Source organism: Mytilus edulis, chromosome 7 (assembly GCF_963676685.1).
Source record: "Mytilus edulis chromosome 7, xbMytEdul2.2, whole genome shotgun sequence".
Taxonomy (NCBI): domain Eukaryota; kingdom Metazoa; phylum Mollusca; class Bivalvia; order Mytilida; family Mytilidae; genus Mytilus; species Mytilus edulis.
This window is the reverse complement of record NC_092350.1, coordinates 15,943,183-15,961,459: the sequence shown is the minus strand read 5'-3', so window position 1 is coordinate 15,961,459 and position 18,277 is coordinate 15,943,183. Positions and strand designations below refer to the sequence as shown.

At 30.0% G+C, this 18,277-nt stretch overlaps 1 protein-coding gene and 1 long non-coding RNA gene across 2 annotated transcripts; one reads left to right on the top strand and one right to left on the bottom strand.

Moving 5' to 3' along the window:
- Positions 1 to 9,117: 9,117 nt before the first annotated feature.
- On the top strand, positions 9,118 to 17,836 carry LOC139480845 (short-chain collagen C4-like). The gene is made up of 5 exons (XM_071263745.1): positions 9,118 to 9,133; positions 9,427 to 9,611; positions 9,917 to 9,979; positions 10,274 to 10,510; positions 17,564 to 17,836. Exons 2-5 carry the CDS (start codon positions 9,434 to 9,436, stop codon positions 17,800 to 17,802), a joined length of 717 nt encoding a protein of 238 aa, XP_071119846.1. The 5' UTR covers positions 9,118 to 9,133; positions 9,427 to 9,433; the 3' UTR covers positions 17,803 to 17,836.
- On the bottom strand, positions 11,706 to 14,869 carry LOC139482789 (uncharacterized). The gene is made up of 3 exons (XR_011654955.1): positions 14,747 to 14,869; positions 13,154 to 13,225; positions 11,706 to 12,187 (listed from the first exon to the last, which is right to left on the bottom strand). It is a non-coding gene; the product is annotated as an uncharacterized lncRNA (long non-coding RNA).
- Positions 17,837 to 18,277: the final 441 nt, after the last annotated feature.

Genomic DNA, 18,277 nt, shown 5'->3' with positions numbered 1-18,277 from the left:
AATCATGCCGTCCAAAAGTCTCGTTCTCGTCCCTGTATGTTATAAAAGATTTTATACAGTGACTAAATCAATAGTAGAGATAGGCATTGTGGGATGTTCAAAATAAACTTGATTTTGCCTTATATAAATACACCAAGATAATTCAATCGGTCTTTATGAGTTTTTTTCATAACAGGAATATGGCACGCCGTTATTATATTTATTCAATTTCGAGATATCTTATTTAGTTAAATAAGATATCTTATAAACTAATTGAGATTATCTTAATAACAAAATGAGATATCTTATATATTAAATAAGATATCTTATTTAAAATATAAGATATCTCTATTAATTTATAAGATATCTTATTAACTATATAAGATATCTTTTATATAGATAATAATAGAGATATCTTATTTACTTAATAAAATATCTCCATAAGTTAATAAGATATCTCTATTAGTTTATAAGATATCTGTATTAATTAATAAGATATCTGTATTAGTTTATAAGATATCTCTATTAATTAATAAGATATCTTATAAAGTATGTATTTAAAAGATATCTTTATAAAGAAGTAAGATATCTTATATACTTTATAAGATATCTTAATTTATAGAGATATCTTATTAACTTATAGAGATATCTTATTAACTTATAGAGATATCTTATAAACTAATACAGATATCTTATAAACTTTTAGAGATATCTTATTAACTTTTAGAGATATCTTATTAACTTATCGAGATATCTTATTAACTTATAGAGATATCTTATAAACTAATAGAGATATCTTATAAACTTTTAGAGATATCTTATTAACCTATAGAGATATCTTATTTAATTGGTTATAAAGATATCTTATTTAATATATAAGATATCTCCATAAGTTAATAAGATATCCATATTAGTTTATAAGATATCTCTATTAATTAATAAGATATCTTATAAAGTATGTATTTAAAAGATATCTTTATAAAGAAGTAAGATATCTTATATACTTTATAAGATATCTTATTAATTTATAGAGATATCTTATTAACTTATAGAGATATCTTATAAACTAATAGAGATATCTTATTTACTTTCAAATTAAATAAGATATCTTATAAAAATTAAAGATATCTTAATACTTAATAAGATATCTTGTTAAATAAATAAGATATCTTCAAATTTGAATAAATATAAAAACGGCGTGTCATACAGGAAGGCAATAACTTTGCAAAATTATTAAAAAAAAATAGATACATAATTTTGATATTTTGATTGCAATGATAAAATGTGTTCTGCTTAGGATACCTAACACGCACTGTCACTCTAGACCTATGTGATGGGTGTTTTATTGAAAAACGGCGTTTTCATATAAATCGGAGAAAAAAGTTATGAATTGAAGTCTGTTTGTAATAGAAATGTCTACTGTTCTTGTTTACTGATATCTATTATCAATTAAATCAACCATCTGGCAACTATTTTGTTACAGACGCATGATCTTTCGTATGTTCCCTTTTATATATATATCTTTTTTATTATATATAATACAAGGTTGAAATGATTTAACAGTATTTTACAGATGTTCAAATCTCGTAAATCGAGTAAGAAGATACAAATCAATAAATAAATACAAAGGGCATCGAATGAACTCCAAAAAGGAGGGAGGCAGGCTACCGTCAACCGGATGAACGCCTCCTGGTATGCACGCATCTTTCGCATTCGAATCCAGTTAAAATGTCACAATAGGGTAAGGCGACAATCGTTAAAAATAGATTTTGTTTGCACTGACCTCACTTTTTTGAAATATAAAAATCTAATACAGTGATATCAGATCGCTTGTTTGTTAAGACATAAATTCATCGTTCCAGTCTTCCAGTGGGTTAATTCGTGATGGTGATAGTAAAACGTATGTACCATTGACATCAGTCATTCTTCCTATTTCGTAAGCACTGTAGGATCAGTTTTAATGTCAAAAGTATATCCCTTTATATTACGTTCGTAAAGTGAAGAATTGAACAAGGGGAATGTTTCTTTTGGGTTCAACTGGTATAAACTAATCGTCAAAAAAATAGAAAAACAAAGAATATGGGATATCCATCCATGACACAAAATCAGTAAATGTGCAACCAAAAATAAAAACGTACAAAAATCGCTTTTATTGCTGGTCAGTATCTCAAAGTCAATTGAGATCTCAACACAGAGCAAACAACTTTCACCTCACTGCAAGTTTAAAACGGCCTCTAACACCGGCTTAAGCGGATTTTTTTGCAAAAATAATTTGGATAGACTTTGTAAGATGTAACACCACCCAATTGGGACTTTTATATTAAAGCATCTATTAAAGCATATATCAAAGCATATATTTGACACTATGTGAACGCGTCATTGAAACAGGCTATTAAATACAAATGACTCTGTTAAATGAATGGTCGCACTGCAATGCAGATGCTATATTTAATGTAAAGTAATTCATCCAACATATATCTACATATATATATATCAAGTAACACTCTACACATGTGTAGGACTATTAAGTGCGATGGTTGGACGCTGGAGTGCGATGGTGGCATTGTGACGGTATCTTGTTAATAGCTACACAGAAATGCGATGGCTTACATTGCCTATTTTTTTTTTTTATGTTTTCGTGTCTATGTAGAAATCAAGTTGTTTGTTAGGAGCAGCTTTTCGTGTTTTTTTTTTTTTTTAGAAAATCACATTAAAAGTTACTTTATGACGTTACATAACTGAAACGTTGTTGTTTACTTTGTAAATAAGCTTGGAGAAAAAAATCCAATGTATATACAAGCGTCTAGAAATTGACCACTTTAGATGCTATATATGCAACTTTTTTTTAGGTTATTGTCCATTCAAACCAGTACTCGTTTTAAATACTAATATAACGAGGAAGCTATTTGAATTTAAAGTACTACTTGCATGGTCACAACAACACAAGATAGCAACAAATATATTCGCCTGCTGTTAATGAGAATACGGAATGCAACTGGAGGAAATATAATATTTATTGTCGGGACCCGTGGTTTGTCCTTTTATAGTCGCTTTACCATGGTCCCATCTCGGATCGCCATCTCAAACACGAAATTTTGCGTCTATGTCGTTAGACAAAACGGCAAACCATCGCACTTTAACCCCATCGCACTTTCGATCCCTACATGATTAAAGCTGAATAACCTATGACCATAGTTGAAATTGACCTGTCCAGATAAATTTTCACGGTTTAGATTGACACTGTCGTTGTGATTGACATTTTAAATGAAAGACTGGAAATAATCATGACGGGAAAACTTTATGCTATGTATGGTACAAGTGATGAAAACACACAGGATACATCAATTTCATTCTAACGCACCGTCCCTTTAAGAATGTTTACTTGTCTTGTTTTGGACATTTTGTTAGATGTTTGAAATCCTCTGATTTTATTCGTGTGGTGTCATTAAAAAAATTTGCCTGCGTGCACCTTCTTTTCTTTTCATAATCTTAATACATATAGTTTAAAAAGTCATATAGTTTTTGAAAGAAAAAAGGTGCCAATTTTAATTATATGAAAATCTAGAGAGAATCATTTTTTTCCAAATTTTCAGTGGCTTATATCTCAAAAACAAGTTGAATCTATGACCCTTTTATATATTAACTTGATGAATTAGCAATAAATCATAATTTTGACATCCACAATAGATATCATTCCACCGATATGTCTGTGTATATATATCTTCATACAAATGCATATCCTCGTCGTCAGAGCAACTGATATCACCCCTAGTTTTCGATGGGGTTCATGCTACTCAGTCTTTTCAATGTTGTGTTTTGTGTACTATTGTTTGTCTGTTGGTCTTTTTTCTTCTTAGCCATGGTGTTGTCAGTTTATTTTCGACTTATGAGTTTGAATGTCCCCCTGGTATCTTTCGCCCCTCTTTAACAAAATACAGGGAATTGATTTGGTTTGACCTAATGGAAACCATGATTATTTCACAAAAATAAATAAAACATAGTCATGCGATCTTAAAGAGAATGACTATGATCTTGAAGAAGGTGCTACTCATATACATTTAGAAATTCATTTTTCAAATAACATTAGATAATGTTTGTCTATCAACAGTTTCTCTCTATCGTCTTTAATTTTGCATCAAAATGGATACACAATTTTTCCTTAAGAGCAATCATTCGTATAAGGAGTCTACTTAAGATATCCGCATAGTTTGGCTTATTTGTTGAACTTGTGTTACGGATAATTTTTGTCGATTAAAGTCTTATATTTCTTTCAAAAAAATTAAGATTATTGGCAAACACGAAAAAAACAAAATGTGGAAAAAAGTATTAAAGTTAAGTAATAAACGAGTAAAAACTCCAAAAAAAGAGACTACTGTCGATTTCGCAATGTTAACTTATTCATAGATCTTAATATCGGTTGGTTTTGTCTATTATATTGTTCAAGATATAAGGCAAATCACTAAAAGAGTGTTTGCAATTGTCATCAAAGAGCATTCAATTCCTCCAATAAAGAGTCGACTGGCTATTTCGGCCATTAAACCAAATACCAGACCTTGTCTTGGTGTAAATTTTTACTTATTTAAGAATATATCTACACATCATTATTATAGTTTATAAGATATCTATTTACAAAAACGTAAAACAAAAATGGATAATATGTCGCCTTTAAAGGGCAATTACTTTAATAAGAAGTCCTATGCTAATTTTAGTCATCTAACTTATCTGCAGATCTTGTCTTGCTCTCCGCTTATTTAAGTTTCTATCTATCTATCTTTAGGAAGTACACCACTAATTCATGGTCCCATTAATGCTTTCTATGTTAAATTCCTCCGTTTCAAGCAGGCACACCTCTTTTATTTTAAATTCAAATAAAGTGGCAATCATTGCATTTCAAAGCAACACTTTATGGTGTCTTGTACTGAAAAAATCAACATACCTTACATTGCATATAAGAAAGAACTGGTTCCCGGAACTTCAGATGTACCAAAACAGGTACTTCAGATCTGACAAACAGACAAAATGTACCCTCTTTTTAAAATTTGGTGCAGTTTTTTTACTATTCAAAATTAAAAGTCCAAAAGTGTTCTACAATGATCACCAGTCCTTCAGCTTTCATTTGATACCAAAAATACCTAAATATTCTACATATTTTGAAAGTTACACTCATGCGTAGGAACTATTTTGTGTTAAATATGTACTACTTTCTTGTATGTGCTTTCAGGCCCGGTATGTGCTTTCTGGCTGGGCCTGAATTAGTGGTGTTACACCTTTATATTACAGTTTTTAAGAAATTAGGCAAAACGCAAAAAAAAAGCAAAAACGTAAAACATTTAAAAGTAAAAAAGTCATTATCCAAGGGCAAACATACAAATAAGAAGTTTTCGTCCTATTTCGGTCATTTGACTTATTTGTAGATCTTGTTTTGCTGATAATGTTTGTATATAATGTTTCTCTCAAACATTTATAGATTTCTAGATAATAGGAAAAATTATAAAAAAAGATTAAACTCGATTTTTATTGGGAATCATCACATAACAATCATTAGAAAGTTTTGATTGTAAGCATTTTTGCTCTGACAAATTAATTTCTGTTTGAATTGTTTAACATTAATTTTGTCATTTTGGGGTCTTTTATAGCTGACTATGCAGCATGGTCTTTGCTCATTGTTGAAGGTCGTACGGTGACCTTTAGTTGTTAATTTATGTGTCATTTGGTCTCTTGTGGAGAGTTGTCTCATTGATAATCATACCACTCTTCTTTTTTATAATCATTGATGTATAATTGGCCTGAAACCCATACGCTCATACTATTTAACCATGGTGGATGATCAGTGGGATTTTTGGATACCCCAATGACGGTTTTGGCAAAGTTCAGTTAAATTTTGCCTGGTAGTTGTAGAGGAGACGATTTGTGTTGAAGAAAACGGACGAAGCAGAGCAAAGGGTGTTAAAGTGATTAAGAAACTCACTTGGCTTTTTAAGAAAGGTGAAGAATCATATTGAAGCAACGACAGTTGGGGCCAAACTAACAAATGCGTAATAACATGTGGGGGAAGACTTTCAGTAAGAACGTAGAAATACTAACCGCAAATGTTTAAAAAAACTTTAGATTATTACGAAAATGGTTTTAAGGTGAATAGTAAATTTGCATTAATATTTTACTCGTCAGCCTCAAAAACGTACACGAACTAATTTCTATTCCGATTATTTCCTTCATTTATCCACCAAACTGTTTTTATGTTGTGGACACAAAAAAAGGAATTTAACGTCCTTAAAGTGTTTTTAAAAGTCGTATAAATAGCAAAATAATTACTGTCGAGATTTGGCTACACTGGTACATGAATGGGTCACATATTGCGTGGTCATGATGATAGGTCAAATATTAACAGAAGTTCTTTAAAGGGTCACGAGCTGTAAAATTCAGGTTAATCGATTTGACTCAAATTTTCATGTGATTTATAACAATACAAAACATTTATCCACAGCAGAAAAAGTTTTAAATAAACAATTTACAAGGCACGGTCTCGAGAATATGTAACTTCGTGTCGTGTGTATGTTAGTCTAGACACCATCTAAACCTCTGATGACCATATAAGCGATATAGACATAAATATAGATATAAATAGTAACTGGACTCATGCAATTGGATTTTTCTATGTATGTTTAGTTTCATATTATAGATTAAAAATAAATGTTAATCATCGTTTTTACCTGTATAAGAATGATGTTTTGTGGATCGATTCAGTTAATCAAATGATTTACCTTTGTTTCACTTTCAATGTTGACATTCTTTTCCTTTAAATAACTCAACACGCACAATGCATACGTTATAAATCTCTAGCTAGGGGGTTAAATGAAGTTCACATGAATACGGATTCAATGAGGTTCGATTATTCACTTGCAAGTAACTAATTAATCATCAATGTTTCTTAGCTCATTTTGACAAAATGGAACCATATTGGCCACTAAAAGCGAATTATTATTATGTTTTTGGTCATGTACCACTTCAACTGTTTCCGGTCTTGTACATTATTGTCGGTAAAATAAACATTCAGCGACTTGTGATGTAAAGGTATGATTGTAGACAAGATTTGAGATAATAGTCAATGGGAAAGCAAACAGACAAACTCACAAATACTAAGAAAGGAAAGGAAAAGAAAAACCTTCTTTTTTTTTTAAATAAGATCTTTATTGCACTTTTCTTTGCTGTTGTGACAAATTACTCGACCTACAGCAGTTGGCCGAATATCCCTGTGTATTAGTCACTGGATAACCAGGGAATTTATTCAGTGAAAAACCTACAGCTCGACATAAGTTTAACGAAGAATCTTCCTCACTCTGTATGACCAACACAGCAATTATATGTACATTATAACCAGAAATTTAAAAGAATTATAATGCACTTGTGGTAGAGCGTTTAGCATTAATATTTATTTTCTTTTAGAATAATTAATATTAATAAGTAGTTTTATTATACGTTTATTAAGAGTTCATCAATTCTTCTATTCTCTTATATCTTAGTACAGTTCTACTCTATTTTTCTGGTTCATTATTCAGTCAGCCATGTATCATTTTATCTTGTCTACTATTGGTCACAGTCATTAAGTTCATAGTTTTTTGCCACTCTTTTTGATATACCTTGAGAGAAAGCTTTACATGTAGCAGTCATATTTAAATAGTTATATAGTTTAATATTCTGGACACTTATTCCATATTAAGGTTCATCATAAGGAATTGAAAAATATGGCCGTGTTTACACCTGCAAAATTACTATGAGTACAGAAAAGCTGGTACATCCAGGAAAGTTTTAAGGCATGGCAGGAACTAGATATATAAAAGTTATATGAAGTCTACGTTTCAGAAAATTAAAAAACTTACCTGGATTTTGATGTTCATTTTTTTCCAGTCTGCAGAAGATAGCAAAATAAACAAACACCCGAGTTCCATTTGATACGGTCCACTCAGTTACACAGTTTAAACCTGTTAAATCACCTATTGTTTACAGGTGTCTCTATTGTCCATCTATTGTCCATTTAAATCAGTACTACTCACAACATTGATTATATGAGGGGAGCTTCTCAATCGTTTTCACTTTGCACCTTCTGCAGGAACGAACAAAAATGGATAGCAAAATCTAGAAAAGTTTATAATTTTCTGAAACACAAAATGCATTTAAAATTTATATATCTAGTTCCTGCCATCCCTTAAAACTGTTGCAGGTGTATAGGTTAGTCTGTACTCAGAGTAAAATTTGGGGTGTAAATACGGCCATTTTAGCCAAAAGGTTATGATGAACCTTAATCAGGACCAGAATATCTTCATATTCTATTGATCTGGTGATGTTTCCAAATACGGAGATAGACCTTTGTACCATATACATGGTAAGATCAGTGTTACATGTATTTTTAGTTTACTGTATTGTCTGTGTTTGTCTATTTAATTTTAGTTCAGTATATGTATTTTTTTGTGTCTTCTGGATAGTAGTTACCTGTATGTCAATTATAACATGTAAACATTATAGTAAGAAATAGTTCATTCATAAATCTATGAATGAGTAGCGTAACATAATTGGACATAATGTAGCACTTAATCCTGACTTGGTTGATAATTGAGTTTGATTGAATTCATATATTTATAATATATTCACTTAAATCGTATTGGTTGTATTCTTACAGAAAAGAGCTAGTTTATCGTATTTTATACAGTCATGTACTTTCCGTTTTATGATTTAGAGTTATATCCCTTTGTACACTGTACTGTCTATGTATTTACGTTTTGTTATTTGTGTACTTTCAGGGTTAATTTATTTATGTCGTATGAATAAAACATGTCAAACTTGACTAATCCATTTATTCTGTTCAAGAACCCTATTACACACTGCTTTAATTCAGAAAATAAATGTAAAACTTCGATCTTAAATTTCATCTGACGTGTACGCTGTGAGAAAAAAGCAGTTCCTAATTGAAAAGTCTTTCAGTATGCATTAATGTTAGTCTTCTATATTTGAAATAAATACATATCCATGAATATATACGGATATGTCAATATCTACTACAAGTCACGCAAATCACTCATTATCCTTTCGTTGACGGTATATAAACACAAGGCAACAATTTACAATATTTATCTAAAACTAACACCGAAAAGACGTAAAGGTATGTGAATAAGTTTTTTCCATAAATATTTATTTGAAACCACCCAATAAAACTACGCATGCGCATACATATTTACATACAAACCATGTAATGTAGTTCATAATTAAGCAAATTGTTTCAAGTAATACAACAAAGGACGATATTTCATAAGATACACCAGGTATATTTATCCCAGTGATAAGAAACAGTTTTAACACACAAATATGTATAGACTTTAAATAATGATAAAAAAAACCAGGCAGAAATTTCAGAGTTGAAATAATTGAAAACCAAGTTTTGATTTTCATTTGCAGAATTGATATGTATTTTCCATTAGTGATACTTGCGCTAGCAACTGTTGTCGTAGTTGTCCAAAATCATGATTGTAAAGACTATGACCTGTCGGCTTCAGACCAGTCTCTGATAGACATGATAAAACATTACTTGCATACATCAAGACAAGAGAAATATCCCAAGCCAGGAAAAACATCAAATACAGGTTTACTAATTTTTTATTTGATAGGATTAAAGCCTTATACTAAACCAAAGTTAAAATTGACGATAGTTTTCTTAATTTGTGATGGTAGGCAATCAAAATACGTACGTCACCAAAATAATAAAAATAATGACACTTAGTTAAAAAGTTGCACCCTGCATTGATAAAAATTTTGATATGATGAATTGAAACAATAATTTTTCATTTATGAATATTTGTGAGTAGATCTTTGAAATGTTAAACCGTTATAGCAGCAGGTATAGTTGTTTAATTTGTTTGTTATTCGGCAGTCTGTTTCTTATTTGCAGGTGTGACTTATGTGCGTTGGGGAAAGAAAAGTTGTCCAAAAGGATCTGAAATGGTGTATACAGGTGAATAAAACAATTTCTATCAGCGTTACTTTACAATATCATGAATTATATTTATTGAATAGCGTTTATCAAAATTATTATTCTTTGATAGTCATAAACCAGAAGGTATCTTAAGTGTTATTGAACATATTCTGTTGTTATATGTGAATACTATTCTGAATAACAAAAAAAAAATAATGGCACCATAGAAACACATCTGAAATACCTTAATCATGCTTAACATATTGAAAAGGTATTAAGTAAACCAGTTGTACATCATTATCGTTGTTAAGCTTGAACACATATTGATTTAAGGTCAAGTCGGTGGAAATTTATATACAAATAAAGGAGGCGGCGTGAACTATTTATGTCTCCCTAATGATCCAGAGAATGGACCGCACCAAGCATATAGCAATGATCAGGTATATGGTAGTGAATATAAACTTAGTTCGTCATCCAAACCGTCAGGATGGTCAGAAAGTATGTACAAACAGGAAGTGCCATGTGCTGTATGCTATCAACAACGACGATCAGCTGTCCTGATGATACCAGGTACATTAACTAGTTGTAATTTGCCTGAAATTATGAACAATCAATCTTTTATTTACAAGAATTTACACAATCTATGACTTTTGGAAATTATCGAAGAGTTTTGTTTTCAAAGTGGTTGATGACTTTAAATTTCCTAACATACGTTTAAGAATAAAACGACATACCATCTTAGAAAATTTTGGGGTTTTGTGAACAATATTATTGAAAAACGGATGACAATAACTAGTATAAATCTTAAAAAGATTTTATGTTTAACCACACAGATGACTTAAGGTGGATCCCTACAGATATAGCAAATTTTTTTTCACCATTGAATTTTTCTTAAAATTTGCATACATATACTATGCAATGGCCTCTATGAAAATTTGAGTTAAAAATAGTATGTCACCAGACTCGTTTCCATGGTAACGGTCACCAAAGTTGGTACATCACGTGTATGCATAAATACATACCTGATGTAGAAACTCTAGATTTTTTTTAAGCATTTGAAAGTATTTTGAAAGGTTTGTTCTTCATTTATTACAAAAATATTATTTAAAATGTAAATAAAACACAAATAATGGCAGTTTTATTCATTTTCATTGATTTCGGCTCTAATTTCATCAACACTGCTCCACAAAAAAAAACACAGATTTTGTTAAAATTTTTTATTTTTCTTAAATTTAAAAAAAAATGGTCCATTGAATATTTTTTTTAATTTGACATAAGATGGTCATAACAATGAGCTTTAAAAAGAAATAAAAAAAAATATGGGTCACCAGACTATTTTTTCCCCGAAAAACGTTTTTGTGACCCCTAAAGAAACAGTGATCAACAGCAGTTTTTTGTATATCTTTCATCATTGGTAATCAAAGTGTGACATATGTTGTCATATCCTTTGTTAAACTAACACAGAATAATACAGTTTCACAAGGCAATCATATGAGAACAATTTTTTGGTTTCTATGAACAACGGTTACCATGGCAACAGGACATGAAGTTGGAAAATTCAAGTTTTTGCATTGTTCTGATGTGCAAGATTAACAACTTAACATACAATGGCAGATCAAGTACCATGATTTCAGAGCAACAACACATGGCTTCTATGTAAATGTAAACAAATATTATGATACATTGTAATGCAGCTTATATTAGCATTACTGTGGTCTTAAATGAGCAAAATAAATTACTCAGAAGTTAGGTAACAGTCATGCAAGTAAATGGATTAAAAAAGACTTTGTCACCTTTTCCTCAGTTAATGATTTAAGTTTGATGAAGCATAATGATAATACATTATATATTTCAGTTGTCATAGTAACATAACCAAAAAATGATGAAATAATAACTTTTTCAAAGGTTTTTCAACTTTCTTTATTTTGAATGCCTCAATAATCAAGCAAACATATAACTGTTATATTTACAAATATGTAAATAGTTTACTCCTCTGATGCAGTCAAGTACTTATTGATAGTCATAGCATTATTAGAGTTCACTTTGTTCTCAGTCAAAATTGTCAATCCTTCCATATTGAATAGTACATGTTGCTCCCAGTCAGATATATCATATTACTATTAGTGGCAATTCTCTTCTTTTAAAATCTGTTTTCAGGTTGTCTGTTTGCCTCTCTAATTTCTTATTCATACTTTCCCAAATTTTCTGCATAAATTTTCCAAGGGAACATTCTATTGCTGCATTTACCTGAAAGTTCAATTTATTTATTTGTAATGAAAAGGTGTAATATATACTAATAAACTACTAAATCTATATAATATTTCAGTGAGTGCAAAATTAATCCAATCATGCATTACAACATAAATTTAAAAAGATTATATTATACCTGACTAACAAAGGTACTCATTAAGAGTTTTATAATATGATATATGGCCAGGTTTTTGAAGTGATTGCAATAATTAGGTCAGCTGATGGGTATGCATTTTATATTGCATTTGCATATGATGGCCATCCTTTTTAGTGGTTTTTGTTTTGTGTACAATGGCAATTTGGAATGCAATAATTGACAATATAAATGATATAGGGAGTATTATAGGGTCTAATGCAAATTCAAGGTACACATGTATATTTAATTGGTGTGACCTTTACCATAAACCTTAAATCAATACAGTTGAACTGTTCTTTTTTGGTAAAAAAATACATATACAGCATGTGACCAAGTTTGAAATAAACAGAAGTTATCTACATCACATAGTTATCTTCATTGTCAGAATTGTGGCACATAAGAACCAGTGGCAGTCTTGATAATATACTTTGTATTTAAATTATAAAATAAAGTACAAATCAATAGTGTAAAATTTCGATCACTGTGATCTTCTTTTGCCTGGAAGCTGAGTTACTGAGACTCTGAGAGTGTATATATAAGTTTGCATGGTCTGACACCTTTTAGTTGCTGAGATATACATTTGTTGTATATGAAATTGGATGTTTAATGTAACCAAAGTCAGTGAAGTGGAAAATGTAGGTCAGTGACATCTGTGTACAAGTTTACATGATCCTACATTTTGTAGTTGAGTCTACTAAATATATTGTCCAAAAAGAAATGTTATAAATGCCTGCAAAACACCTTTATCAAATTAAAAAGTCTCAAATGAAACCTAAGTTTTTTTCAAAGGTAACTACATGTAATTATCCTAAAATGTATGTATTTACCATTGACAGTCATCCTTCATTTTTCTACAAAACTGCTGCTAATAACCTGCTGTTAAATGATAACCATGAGACCTACAATTGAAAACAAATATAACAAAAATTAAAAACCAATTGTTCAGAGAACAATTGAAGGTCTTTCCATCAAAACAATGTATTTTGATATGAAAAATTGTGAAACTAAGTTTAAAATGTCATTTCAATCGTCAAATGATAGCTCCTAGTAAGCTGATTCCAAAAATATATTGTTTCCATACATTTTTTTTTAAATAAGGGAGATAATTTGTTACTTCCGGTTTGAAAAATGTTACTTCCGATTATATTTGAATATTTACTTGACACTAATTCCAAAAATATCTGGTTCTATATACTTTTATATTAATAAAGTACAAAAAAATAGCTACTTCCGGTTTACAAAAGGTCACTTCCGGTTGTTTTTTTCAAGGTTAAATGGTTTGATACCTTTTTCTAAAAGTTGTATATCTTTATCATGTAAACATATAGAATAAAAGCAAAGGTCAAAATGTAGAACGTCAAATAAAGCTATGACCTTGAAATCAATTTCAAGGTCATAAACCAAGGACCTCAAATCAAAAGACCATAGGTCTTAATTATATTTAGTTAATGAGTTATATCACCAAACGCGTATTTTTAAATACAAGAGGGGAGAAAACTCCCTTTTACATTCAACGTACGCTTGCAATCAAAATTTACATCTTACGACATGTCGCAACTAACAATTTAGTAAAAATAATTTGTTGATATCTTATACAGTCTTTGGATATAAGTGAAAATAAGCCAAATTCAAATATAAGAATATGACCTTGACCTTTGACCTTGACCTAATTTTCATTTTTTGGGACCAAGGACGTCAAATCAAAAGATCCTAGGTCTCTATCACTTATGATTTATAAGATAGAAATTCATATCACTTATATCAGATGCATAAGGGGAAATAACTCTCATATGGAGCGGTCATATCGCTTCCGTCAAAATAGGACAAATCATGCCAAGGATATAACGAGCAATTTTGTAAAATAAATTTGTCGTAATTTTTTACGGTTGCGAAGGAGATGCGCTAACAAGGAAAACAGTGTTTGGGGAGATAACTCCTACAAAGAAAAGTATTCGTTTACGCAGGGTAAATTTCAAAAGCGCATAAACTGTTCGATATCATATACAAAATATCTAAGCGACATATTGCGAAACAAATGTTTATCGCAAGAACAAAATTAGGCGGAAGAAAAAAAAAAAAAAAAAAATAATCAGAAGAAAAACAATAGGTCTTTCCACAGAAAAGTGGAAAGACCTAATTAAATAAGTAAATTAATATGATATAGGATTCATAAAAAGTGAGAGTTTTATATTACTTGTTATCAATGTTGGTTGTTGAATATCAAAATAGTAAAAATAATGATAAAAAAAGCCATATTCCATATAATAACAAGAGCATTAATGCTAAGTATGGCATCCTCTCACCATAGAAGACTGTTGCTTTCACATGGGTGTTTAGAATCTACAATGTCCACTTTCACCTTGACATTTGGGAAGATCTTTTCTATTAATAAAGTTAAAGTTTAAATTCTTTAAATTTACCTGTATTACTTTCATAGTTTCAACCAGTACCAAACATTTGCAATTCTGCAACAAAACTAGCTTCAACCTAATGAAAAAAAGTGATAACAAATATATAAATGAAAGTGCATGCAGTGTTCAAATATTATAGCTAAAACATATTACATTTAAAATTAACTGGAAACTCAGGCTGTTAACAATGAAATGTGTAATAATAATATGTATAAAGGCTTTCAAAACCAAATAGGTTTCATTAAATTTGTTGAAATTATACATTAATATAGATTTAATTTAATAAATACAAATGTAACTAATTCTAGTTCAATATTTTTGTTGAAACAAATTCTGTCATGTTTTATACATGAAAGTCTTCAAGTATATATGTTACAGTGAATTTGTATAATCAGGGATTATGTAGAATCCCTGATTTTTCAGGGAATATGTAGAATTACTAAAACCATTAGTAATTATATATAATCCCTGAAAATGACCAGCGATTTTACATAATCACTGAACTTTTTAATAATTATTCTACAAATTCCCTAATATGATTTCAGGGATTATGAATAATTTAATGATCCTTTGCTTGATATAAAAAATAATATAGACCTTGCCAGATGAAATAATTTTGCTTTTAAACACAGAGGATGATCTAAAAGATATTACCAACACAGGGTTTCGAGATAAAGTTGAAGACTTCAAAATTAATAATATCAACATTCCCTTTATAGCAATAGCTTTACATGTATTGTTTGTTTATTAAAAGCCAGCGTCAAATGAATATTCAGGTAAAAAAAGAAGATGTGGTGCTATTGCCAATGAGACAACTGTCAACAAGAGACCAACATGACACAGAAATTAACATCTATAGGTCACCGTACGGATTCAACAATGAGCAAAGTCCATATACCGCATAGTCAGCTATAAAAGGCTCAGAAATGACAATGTAAAACAATTCAAACGAGAAAACTAACGGCCTTATTTCTGCACTATTTTTAAACCACAAAGCATGTTATTTGTGATACATGTAAAGCAAATGGTGAAAAAGATTATGGAACATCTGTTTTGTGTGTGTTTTTGTTGTTGTTTAAATGAAAAAGACATTCAAACTGTGAGAACTTAGGCATCTAAATGTAGGAAAAACAGGCAGAACTTAGGATTGACACATAGAAACAAATTTTAGAGGCAGCTTGCATTTGGTGTAATATTCTCATAGCAATTCCACATGGTAAAAAAGGAAAAGGGAACCCGAAAAACATAATGACAATTGTTTAAAAAAAAGTCTGAAAAAGGGTATCACCTGACTACAAAACATGGTATCTTTCTTGCTCGAACCGGTTCAAGGTTGCCAATTCCTATCTTTTTTGGGGGGAACCTTCAGATGTTTTACTGAACACTTTATTTCACTTAGGCATGTCGTTAAAATCTGATTCGATATGTGCAGGAAAAGGTTTTCTAAAATGTGGATATTGTGGTAATAACAGATGTGAAGCATATTATTTTGATATATTGTTTTTCACATTTTCATGTAGTGTGCCTAACATTTAAAAAAAATTGGGTTATCATTTTGATATATTGTGCTTAACATTTGATTTTATAGAATAAATAATTTCAATTTTATTCATTTTCTTTATAAATAAAACTATTTCTTCATTTCACTTATTATGTAGAATCCCTGACGTTTTTTCTAGTGATTATACACAATCCCTGAAAATTTTAGTGATTATATATAATCCCTAAACTAGCCAGTGATTCTACATTATCCCTGAAAATTTCAGGGATTCTACATAATCACTGATTATACAAATTCACTGTAACATATATAACAATGCTTTACCACAAAATTGATTTGAAATATTGACCCTAAACTTGAAATTATTACCAAGATCTGTTAATTCATTTTTATGACTGCTTAAGTGCAAATATGAATATAATTATGGTCCTCGTTATACTTTATATATCTACTTAGGAAAATTATCAAAAAATACTTTGAAATTATATGACTAAAGGTTTAATTACCTTCTAATTATTCATTAAATTAACCATGTTGAAAACTGTTTCTTCTTTTGACTTTATTTACAGGATTCTTTTGCAACTGCAAATATTTTCTTTCCAGTTTAATTCTCCTTTTTCTTTAAGTATGGCTGATGAATTCATAGAAAGTACATTCAATCCATTAAGGAAATTGTTGAAATGTGCGACACAAATTCCTACATGTATCATTCCTGAAAAATATGATATGAAATGTCAGTTTGCACATGTATTGGTTAATTAGATAAACTATAAACTATTTAGACTTGAGTTCATAATTTTATTTGGAATATACAATTGATTTTTTCAATTTATATTTATATAATATGATTGTGAATTCATGTTTACCTTTATGCTTATAGAACACAGACTCACATTTATTTCTAATAATGTGGAATGAGAATGGGAGCCCCCTCCTTCTTAATTTTCTTTTTTGCCTTCATGCATTATCCTGCATTCTACATATCATTCTAGGTGTTTTTAAATGACTAATTATGTAAGGTATCAGACCACTTGGTCTCTGATCACATGTTAAAGATGACTTTATATGAAAATTCTGATTAAAAAATAAAGAAAACTAATATTTTGAGTTTGTAAAACATTATTTTTGTGAATGAATCATTGTGACTGCAATTGTTTACTTTTTCAATTCTAATTTTATGTATGGTTATATAATTGCTACCAAATAAGTATTTACAAAAAACGCACAAACCGCAAACTAATACTTAAACTCCGTACCTTACCATTTTGACTTAGAAATAGCTACCACTTTTAAATATAATACTTGCCTATACATTTTTTTATTAGGTCGAAAGACTTGTTATAAGGGATGGAACTCAGAATATTATGGTTATCTGATGAGTGATCATAAAATTCATTATAGACAGGACTTCGCCTGTGTGGACATCAATGCAGAACCCCTGGACAATAAAAATGGAAGTGAAGAGGGCGCATTGTTTTATGCTCTCCGAACCAAATGTGGCAGTTTAAGATGTCCTCCATATACAAATGAAGCAGATGTTCTTTGTGTCGTTTGTACAAAGTAAAATGTTTGACATTAAATAAAAATATATAAAGATTTGTTTTTGCTATATTATTACCATTATCACTCACGGTGCGGATTTTTTTTTTATTGAGTAGCATAATAGTATGAAACTTTGTTTACTGAGTATATAGATATAGGAAGATGTGGTAAGAGTGCCAATGAGACAACTTTCTTTTTTTTTAAATTAACTTTTATTCCAATATACATTATTACAAATAATTTCTGTCTGTCACGCTTTCACTTTTTAACTCTCCATCCAAGTCACAATTTATAAAAGTAAACCATTATAGGTCATAGCCCATTACACTTAAAAACAAGGATAACACACATATAGTTATGTATGCTTCATATTTGACATAAAGCCTACATTTGAGTCGGTTGACTAATTAATGATATGTCAAAAAGGATATGTGTACAATTGATCTCATTGCTAAGCTTTAAATTGTTTCTAAGAAAGTTTTACGGAAGACACTGAG